Source organism: Micropterus salmoides, unplaced genomic scaffold (genome assembly GCF_014851395.1).
Source record: "Micropterus salmoides isolate LMB-PRFRI ecotype aquatic unplaced genomic scaffold, ASM1485139v1 Ms_hic_scaffold_4327, whole genome shotgun sequence".
In the NCBI taxonomy this organism is placed as follows: Eukaryota; Metazoa; Chordata; class Actinopteri; order Centrarchiformes; family Centrarchidae; genus Micropterus; species Micropterus salmoides.
Genome location: NW_024043737.1, coordinates 2,887 through 13,586, shown reverse-complemented (window position 1 = coordinate 13,586; position 10,700 = coordinate 2,887). Strand labels below are relative to the sequence as shown.

General features: G+C 43.3%; 1 protein-coding gene across 1 annotated transcript; it reads right to left on the bottom strand.

Annotated features, from left to right (window-relative positions):
- Window positions 1-427: 427 nt before the first annotated feature.
- On the bottom strand, window positions 428-10,411 carry LOC119887812 (plastin-1-like; the record flags this gene model as incomplete). Its single annotated transcript, XM_038698409.1, has 5 exons — window positions 10,142-10,411; window positions 8,240-8,468; window positions 6,879-6,969; window positions 652-812; window positions 428-567 (listed from the first exon to the last, which is right to left on the bottom strand). Coding segments are annotated over exons 2-5 (398 nt in total), but the record flags the coding sequence as incomplete, so codon positions are not given.
- Window positions 10,412-10,700: the final 289 nt, after the last annotated feature.

Sequence of the window (10,700 nt, the reverse complement as noted above, 5' to 3'; positions counted from 1 at the left end):
ACATGGCACTGTTCTAAAGGTTTTTCCCCATCTGGATGAAAAAGATTCCTTGCCTCTGCACAACAAAAAGATTTTAAACCTGTTTCACAAGTTGCAGGTGCTGTGAATTTCTTATAGTCTGATGGGTCTTATGAGTACATGATCTAACATCTGCCACAGTATTTGTTTGGATCAAGAAAAGAGGTGCAACCTGGGAAATGTGCAACAGATGAATATTTTTCCCTCTAGATAGAGCCTTTTTAAGCTTTCTGGAAATACCGTCATAACAGAAAAGAAGAGTGTTTCTGGGTTTTTCAAGATTACTGGATGCTTAATTCTGTTACTTGAATGTAATGTTACTCATAAAGAGGCACACATGAGTGTCAGTCAGAGATACAGTAATTATGAAACTGACACACACACACATAAACACACAAACAATGCATACTCTCTCGCACCAGAGTAGGAGTGCTGCGTTCCCTCGCTGGAGATTCCTGACAATCCCCCGAAGGAGCGAATCCCATCTCTCCTTGTGATGGTTTTCCTAAACGTCTCACTGAACTCTTTGCTCTTCAGCTCTTGATAGATCTGAACATGGACAGACTGTGTTACTTGTTGTGTGGCTGGGTGAGTAAATTCACACATTTGCTCACAATCTGTATCAGAACTCACAGAAACAAACTCCTCAAAGCTGATCTTCTCGTCCTTGTTGGTGTCTCCAGCGATGAAGGCCTCCATGATCTCTCGCACCTTGTACCCCGGCAGGGAGAAACTCGCCTCTCTGAACAGCTCCTGGAGCTCAAAGTCGCTCACATAGCCACTGTTATCAATATCTAAACACAAATAGACACACAAAGGAATGCACACACAGATGTAATTAATTAATCTGCTTCACAGATATTAATCTGAAACGAATGAGCCCAATATTTAAAGTAAATATTGCACAGATGAAAAGCAAAGCAAAGACAAACAAGTCTGGTAGGCTAATTCATAAACAGATCTTTCCTAATAATTTTCTAATATTTTCTCAGGAAAGTAATTTGGTAATGATTATAGGGAGAATAAAGATCATATTTTAGTTTTATTGTGTTGAGTTGAGTTTATTTAAACCCAAATTGTAAACTTTGTAAACTTCTTCTCATATGTTGAAACCATCTGCTTTACAAGTTTTTGCATTTTCAGCACTAACAAAGGTTCAGAAAAATAATGTGTTCTCGCATCCTTAACCATGTTATTGTAGTTAATTAATAAATCCTTCAGACTGAGGTAATGGACTTGGAGACTGGATTTTTTCCATCTGCGCTCTGCTTTCCTGCATTCCCTTTTTAGGCTGCGAATGCTGTCATTTATCCAGGGTTGCTTACTAGCTTTAGACGTAGGCCTAACCTTAGAGGAGCAGTAATATTTAGTGACGACAAGCAGAGATGATTGAAGTGATCGACTAGATTGTTGGTGTTGGAATCAGACAGGTGTTGGCTTTGGCTCTGAAAGAATGTGCAAAACTTTGAAACACTTTGTTCATTAAAGAAGCGAGAACACACGGAGCTTGGTGAGGCGGCATGAGTAACAGGCGAATCGCAGCTAAAAACAATACATCTGTTCAGATATGGTCATGTCACTAATATCACCGAGGAAATGCTGACACCCAGGGTAAACCACTAACCGTCAGTGTAGACCACGGTTATGTGTTTGCCCTTTGACATGTTGTTGAAGTTAAAAGAAGTGGCCATATTTAAAAAGTCAGTTGCATTAACACTGGTGGGGTCATCAACATGAATATTAAAATCACCACAAAGAACAATTCTGTCATAATTTAAAACCAGAGTAGATAAAAATTCAGGAAGTTCTGATAAAAATCCTCCAGACGGTTTTGGGGGTGATAAATTATAACAAATATGACCCTCCAAGTTTAAGAGTGACTTCACTTCAAAGGAGTTAAATTCATCACAGCATACTTGATGACATTTAAAATTTTTCCTATACAGGCTCACTAGCCCACCACCACGACCACTGACCCTCGGTTGACTAAAACAATCTTATTGAGGCGGACACAGTTCAGCTAGCTGCCTATAGTCATTCATTTGCAATCTAGCAATCTAGATTTGCAGACAAGATAAAATCATTTAAGATAAATGTCTTACTTGACAGAGATCTCACATTGAAGAGATCCATTTTAAATGAGTTTGTTTTGGGTGCTGGAGTTGGTGCAGTTGTCCTAATCCTTAAGAGATTAATTATTTCTGTGTGGGATGTGCACATTTTGGTTTACTGGTCTATGCGTGATGATGACAGGAATATGAGTCTTTGGAACAGCGCGGGAGCAGACGGCTTTACATGCCAGCAGGTGGAGACATTTGTTTGTGGCAGTGAGGCAGAGTTATGTTCAGTGACCGGTGGTGTGTCCAGGTGTGCTGCATGAATGATTAGTCATTCCTGTAAGTCATGTGTGGACCGCACCACATGCTGTATGTGAGCAGCTAACATTTCTGAGCCCTTTGTGTTGGGTGAAGTCCGTCTGTCTTAAAAAGAGACTTTCTTTGCCACAAAATATTAAAGTTACCGATGTGGTTGCTGCCACTAGAGGCGCTAAAGATAGTGCTATAACCACACAAACTGCAATATATAGTGCTACAATAAGAGTAGGCATCGATAACATAGTATTTTAACAAAGAATTATGATAAAGATGTATTACATAGTAGATACAACCAACTGCAACCAGTGGTCAGTGGCAGCGACCACTATCTTTAGCGCCCCTAGTGGCAGCGACCACACCAACTGGTGTGGCAGCGACCGCCGTCTTTAGCGCCCCTAGTGGCAGCAACCAGTGTGGCAGCGACCACCGTCTTTAGCGCCCCTAGTGGCAGCGACCACACCGACTGGTGTGGCAGCGACCACTGTCTTTAGCGCCACTATTGGCAGCGACCACACCGACCAGTGTGGCAGCGACCACCGTCTTTAGCGCCACTATTGGCAGCGACCACACCGACCAGTGTGGCAGCGACCACCGTCTTTAGCGCCACTATTGGCAGCGACCACACCGACCAGTGTGGCAGCGACCACCGTCTTTAGCGCCCCTAGTGGCAGCGACCACACCGACTGGTGTGGCAGCGACCACTGTCTTTAGCGCCACTATTGGCAGCGACCACACCGACCAGTGTGGCAGCGACCACCGTCTTTAGCGCCACTATTGGCAGCGACCACACCGACCAGTGTGGCAGCGACCACCGTCTTTAGCGCCACTATTGGCAGCGACCACACGACCAGTGTGGCAGCGACCACCGTCTTTAGCGCCACTATTGGCAGCGACCACACCGACCAGTGTGGCAGCGACCACCGTCTTTAGCGCCACTATTGGCAGCGAACACACCGACCAGTGTGGCAGCGACCACCGTCTTTAGCGCCACTATTGGCAGCGACCACACCGACCAGTGTGGCAGCGACCACCGTCTTTAGCGCCACTATTGGCAGCGAACACACCGACCAGTGTGGCAGCGACCATCGTCTTTAGCGCCACTATTGGCAGCGAACACACCGACCAGGGTGGCAGCGACCACCGTCTTTAGCGCCCTAGTGGCAGCGACCACACCGACCAGTGTGGCAGCGACCACCGTCTTTAGCGCCCCTAGTGGCAGCGACCACAACAACCAGTGTGGCAGCAGTGGTCTGTGTGGCAGCAACCCAAGACTGTGGAGCCTCGTCTCATGCCCTCTCTCGCCAAATTAAAAGATTAAGTCTGGTTCGCGATGTCTTCTTCATACTTTGGTGTTTTTGAATTGAATAACGGCAACCATGCGAATAAAATACTATCTATTCATTTCCAGGCCATTTTATCAACTTAGTTAGCTATTTAACTTTGGAAAGTATTGTTTAAGGTTTCAAAACTTAAAACCTCCAGACCTCAATTTTTTATGTTGCATAGGGTATCTTTCCCTAAATAATGAATTTTGTTCCTCCAAGTGAAATTAAACAAGATCTTATCTAATTCTTTGTATATTTCAGTAGGCATTTGGTCAGTGATTAGATAGTAGAACTCTACTATTCAGTGAAAGATGCCTCATCCACCACATGTTGAACCTTTTTCATTATTTGTTTAATCATAGGGCTGAAGTTTAGGTTATTGCGTATTGAGTTTTTCATTCTTATCACACCCAGGTATGTAACTGGGTTCTTCACAGGGATACCATAAACTTCTGATAGAAATCACATTCCTTAAGTGGTAGCCTAATAAACAGATTTGTTCAAGTTCATTCTTAAGCCTGATACATTAGAAAATTTCTCAACTTTCTCAACTTTTCTCAGCTTTCATCCATTCCTCTCTATTAGACAAAAAAACTATCATCTGCCAGATGAGATAATTTAAATGATCTAAGGTCACTTTAGGTATACTTTGGAACCATAGACTGTATAAAAACTTGAAACTGACCTCTTTTAATACAGCCACAGTTTGTGTGACAAGGAACAGAAAGGAGCCTTCCCTTAGAGACTGTGGTAGCGACCAGTGGTCCGTATGGCAGCCTGGCAGCCAGGCAGCAACCAGTGGTCTGTGTGGCAGCGACCACTATCTTTAGCGCCCCTAGTGGTAGGGACCAGTGGTCTGTGTGGCAGAGACCAGTGGTCTGTGTGGCAGAGACCAGTGGTCTGTGTGGCAGCGACCACTATCTTTAGCGCCCCTAGTGGCAGCAACCAGTGGTCTGTGTGGCAGGGACCAGTGGTCTGTGTGGCAGAGACCAGTGGTCTGTGTGGAAGTGACCAGTGGTCTGTGTGGCAGAGACCAGTATCTTTAGCGCCCCTTGTGGTAGTGACCAGTGGTCTGTGTGGCAGCGATCAGACCACATAATTGGCTACAACCCCTGCTGGAACAGTGGGAATGGGACCAGAGATAAAAATGCACTTTCCACACTGCTTTAAAAAGTTAAAATCTGATTTTGTCAGCTCAGACTGCTGAAGAGCTGTGTCATTTGTTCCCACATGGACTATCACTCTTGTGATGGAGGACGGGAGCGATGGCATTAGGTCCTGGAGTTTTTTTTAAATGTCAGCTGTGGTGGCACCGGGGAAGCAGTGAGTGGTAGCGTTAAAGAAACGGATGTTTCTGGTTATGGAGTCACCAATTATTAGTGTGGTTGGGGAGAAAAGAGGACGAGGAGATGCCGGTTGTGGGGTTCCAGAGCAGGACTGAGCAGAATCTGCTTCAACACTGCGTGCGGACTGAGGATGGAGTGTGTGAGCTGCCGCGTGCTGTGTTGGGAGTAGCAGTAACAGACCTGAGAGAAGGGCTACCCGACGGTGCAGGGTAGATACGGCTTCCGGAGCGTCTGAGCACAGCCTCCTTCAGGATCCTACGTCGGGAAGTGGAGGTTTTTGACCGGGATGACGGCCGCCGATCAGGCCCAGCGGCTGACCGGCAGCCCAGCTGATCACTGTTTGCCGCCAGTCCGGGAGATGTAGCCGGTGGAGGAGATGCAACAGTGTTGGCAGGCACTGTCCGTCGAAACAGATCGTATCAGGGAGACTCGAAGTCGCAGGTGCATCCGCTGGATGGACCGGAGTGTCTTCAGACAGGGCTGCATAGCGGTTGGAGAGGCCGATGTGCGGAGGAGAGGCAGCCCCGTCCGAGCCTCTCTTGCGGCCATGGACCACCACTTCAGCCCAGGTTGACTGATGCTTCGGAGTCGAGCAAGAGGAAAGCCTTGGAAGGGTAGAGGGGTCCCATAGCACAGTGTCCTGGATGTTAGCGGTTGTGCTAAGAGAAACAATCTGTTTGGCTTGTACTGAAGCCACATCCATAAAGCCAGTCAGCAGGGAATTTTTCTCTTTGAGTTCCTCTGAAAGTCGTCGGATGTCTTCCATAAGGTCAGCAATCTTTTTGTTCGCTTTCTTAAGGAGTGTGCAGTCTTCACGGGGCAGAGTTGTCTCGGCTAGCATCACCGGAGCTTTATTGTGGTCAGTAGCATTGATGGTGTTTTTTACGGTCATCTAGCTTAAAATCCATGTCGGACGACTAAAATCCTTAACCCACGTAAAACTTAAGTTAAAAACGTAGGTTAAATAAAAAGTGTATAAAAAATGTAACGAAAAAGTGTGGATTAAAACTGGATAAGAGTCCGGTTTAAGACGGAGCTTCCGACAGGTGGCTACAGACGCCAACGCATGCGCAGAGTACAGATTACATCAGCAATTACGTCAGCAATCTTGTGACTTAAAAATAAAGTATTGTCTACTTGTGATCCCTCATCATATGTCGTTGCCTTAGTATGAACATGAGTTATCAACAAAAGAGTGACTTTGCCTTCAGTGGCTTTCATTTACAAGCCTGAAGAGGTCAAGGTTTCAAGTATTTCACAAGGCAAAAAATAAATAAAAATTTGTATGGACATTCATGGTCCCCAGAGGATGAATTCTAATGACTTTGTTGATCCTCAGACCTGTTAGATTTAGCTTCGGACACCCAGGTTGGGAAGCACTACTCTTGGTTATGCTAGCAATTAATTGGAATTAATTTAATTGTGCCAATTAAACACAGGACATTCAACCAACTTGAACCAGTAATATAAAGTTTTACACATGGTTTTAAACTGGACAAAATCTCTGTCTCACTCACTTAACCTGTTTATGTTTGTACTTTGTTTTTGTATATCATACCGCAACAGGACTGCCTTATTTATATTGCTCTATATTATCAGCAATTTTTTGTAATTTACATTTAGTATGATTAACGTCTCATTATTGCATTTCAAAATGCTTCACACACAAAGTACACATTCACTTAACAACTCAAGCAATAAAATTTCTTGCACAAGAGTACTTTATGGTCGGTTGTAAAACTCTTACTATGGTCAGAATTCCCTTTCGATACAATTGTGGGGTCAGGTTAGGCGTGTGTACATGTAAAACTGACCAATTCTATTAAAAGCCTCTCTGAGCTCTTCCAGGTCCTCTCTGGAAATCTGTGTGACATGGTTCTCCATAGTAACTTCAGCTTTGTGTACCTGAAACACACACACACACACACACACACACACGCACAGAAAAGCACAGTTTCTAATCATACTGGTCTCACAATAGAAGCTGATTTTGCATGATTGAGCAATATGTTGAATTAACAAGGGGAGCAGTGGTGGAAAGTAACTCAAGTAGTGTACTGTACAGTACAGTTTTGAGATGCTTGTACTTTCTGGGTATTTTTATATAATGCTACTTTATACTTCTCCACCACATTCCAGAGGAAAATAATATGGATATTATACTCCACTCAATGGTCAAACAGCTGTAGTTACTAGATTTCACATTTAAAAACATATAATAAACATGTAAAATATAATGCATTCTTAAAGAATAAAACAGTGGATCCCAACCCTTATGGTTTGTGACCTAAAAGTACAAAAAGTTTGTGTGCAATAATTCAGATGTCTAGTAGTTGTGAGCAGTTACACCAAAGAGGCATTTAATTGATTTTAGTCCAAAGAGGTAAAAATTTTCCAATGTTTCACAAAAAAATAAAAGAGATTTATCTATCAAGACTCAGTTTTTTCTTCCTCCCTCTCCCATTTATCATCTCACAATGCTCAGATTGATCTGGTGACCCCTAGGTTGGGAACCACTGGACTAACCCAACTAACTGTATGGTTAAAACTAGCTCCACCTCCACCAGCTGCAACAGAAAAAGGATGCTTACACATTGATGGTTCAGTCTTATCAATCTAATGATGTTATATCTAATATATGATAAAAATACAGGGGAGATGTTACTGCATTGATGACAACTGGATACTAAGCACATGTTACAGCTATAACTTCTGTACTTTTATTATTATAACTAGGATTTTGAATGCAGTACTTTTACCACCACTGCAAGGGAGTGGGTGAACACATCCATTTACTGCAGAGACTTAAAGTTGTTCAACCTCAGAAACATAGCTAACTGAGTCTGACGAGACTGATGGGATAAAAGCAGAAGAACAATTAAAGTGTCAGGTTACTTAATTACAACTTGCTCCCTGAGGTGGATGTGCAGCGAGTTCCTCAAAAGGTTCCCAGTTCCTGAGTAAAGTCCTGTGCTGGAAGCGTGGCTCTATATACTGGTCCAGTGTAGCCTTATGACTTGTCACTGTCAGATAAGCACTGTCATTACTTACACACCTCAGGTTCCTCATAAAACCCTGAAGGTCTGAAGCATTTTACAGTAAAGTATCCCTTTGGTTCTTTGCTTGAGGAGACAACAAAGAAAAGACAACATGCAATAATGACAGAGACGAGTACCTCCATATGAGTCTGTGTTCTCTTTCAGCCCTGTCTTGAGTGACACAGTAAGCCTTTTGGTGCAGATCCCTCTGGACTGGCCACAGGAGTCGAGTCTTCCGGAGCTCTGTGATGCTTCAAACCAGGGCAGAGCAGAAGTTGGATCCCGGAGTGGCTGGAGAGCTGGTTATCTCTCCTAGGAGGAGTCACTCAGGAGAGGCACAGAGTGGACCTTTGGCCTTCCTGGACCCTGGGACAGGCGTAGTCTGACAGTTAACATTTAACACCTCAGCTGTGTCATCATGTTATTGTCCATAGAAGGCAACTGAGTTGCACTCATACATATTACCTACAGTACAGTACTGTACAGTGGCATAAAGTTAAACACTAAAATGGGTGCACAGGGCACACTGTGGGGACAAAAGTTAGGAAGGGAAGTTAATAAAAGTCAAGGAACTAATTTAATCATAAGATTCAATTTCAATTCAATTCAATTTTATTTATATAGCGCCAAATCACAACAACAGTTATCTCACAGCGCTTTTCATAAAAGAGCAGGTCTAGACCGTACTCTATGATGCTATTTACAGAAGCCCAACAGTTCCCACCAAGAGCAAGCACTAGGCGAAAGAGGCAAGGAAAAACTTCCTTACAATGGTGATTAAATATGTATTGCAAATTCACACTTTGCCATATCCACATTTTGGCAGCAGGTGCTGCTAGTTCAACCTACCAGGCAGATTTCTCTTAATGTGAACAAATTTGCTGTTTTATGAGGACTGATCTTGGCTTAAAGCCATACATATTGCCCAACACCTTACCTTATCAATTTAAAGAAATATTTGCTTTCTTTCCAAGTTAGATGAGAAGATTGATACCACTCTCATGTCTGTGCCTGAAGTTACAACCAGGAGATGGTTCAATTAGCTTAGCATAATGACTAGACCTGGCTCCATCCATGGTGCAATGACTTCCTGGAGTCTCTCACATAGCCTCCTGTAAAACTACCACTTGTTGTTTTTATACTTTGCTTACTTTGCTTTGACTAATGAGATTTACATCTGACTTCTGCTTTACAACGGTAAGAGGTGCACTTTATCAACAATGAATGACCTTTAAAGTTTAACACACTATATTTGAACTATATTACAGCAAAAAAATCCACAACTGGTTATACCTAACTTTATGAGAGCAAACTTTATTCACAATTATTTAACAATTATTCTCATCAGTAACGGTAAAATGGACAGTATGTTAAAATAATTAGGATCTTACAATACCCTTTTTAATGGACATATATGAGAGAGGTTAAAATCTTCTACTTACTGACTGTACACAGTAGTAAGTGCTGCCTGTGGGGCTCAGCTCAGGGCAGATATTTCATCAGGGGAATTTCAGTTTAAATGAATTAACAATATTTGCTAAACCTACACTGCTGCATTTTGTAGAAAACTGCACTTGGGATGAAGAAGTGATTGTAGTGAAGTCTTTTGTCACATGTTTTTTAACAGACCACGCTCATATTGTGCATTTCTGTCAAACATCCCTAAAACATGAGGCCTGTCTTTGCATGCACAGCTTGCCTCCCTGCCACACAATGCCCTGTAATCTGAGGCACAGAGGCAACTGCATCACAGCTGCACTCTTCGTAGCAACACTGCCACTTTACTGCTGCTTCACTCTTTATTCCAACACACAGCAATGCTTTACAGTAGCAGATTATGCCTTTTTGTTTTCCTGTCTGTTTGCCCTTTTTTCTTCCTAAATCAGTGGCATTTGACCTGTATGTTTAGCCTAAGACAACTCCAGGCAACATATTTCTGTAGCTATAGTTTATTGAAGTCTGCTTTGCGTAGCAAAGTTCACCTGTGTTTCAGAATAGTCAAACTGTAATGTAAGGAAGTACAGAAGTAAGGAGCTTACATTCAGTTCCAGGCAGCCTGAAGGGCTCAGAGTCCGGAGCAGGGTCAGTCCAAAGTAGAAAATCAGCTTGCTGCAGACTAGTTTTGGGCCTCTTTCTTCATTATACTCCTTTTCAGACCCTTCTTTTCCCTTCTCGCCTTTCTATTTACCCTTTCCCCTCTGTCTTCACCTCCTTCTTTTCCTTTCCTCTGTTTTTACCTGTCAGTCTCTCCTTTCACCTCTACCACTGCTCAAAAAGTCACACGCAGTCCCATAATCAGCCAACACCAGGACACAAGACTGCAAAATGTGTTTCTCTTGGCTCAGACAAACTTAGTAAATTCATTTTTGAAACCTGTTCACTACGAAGTCATACAGAAACTAAATGCTGCCTCTGAATCCACACAGCTCCAGGACTCTGTTCTATTTCCCCTTCTGGTCTCTTCCTCAGACACTTGATCAGCCCAGTTTCACTCTGTGACTCTGAGGTGCTCTCCGGTTACCCTCTCCTCCTAATCGCCGGTCTAAGGTAAGCGCTCCACCTCTAGCCATAAATGTACCAGCCATGGTTCTGGTTGTG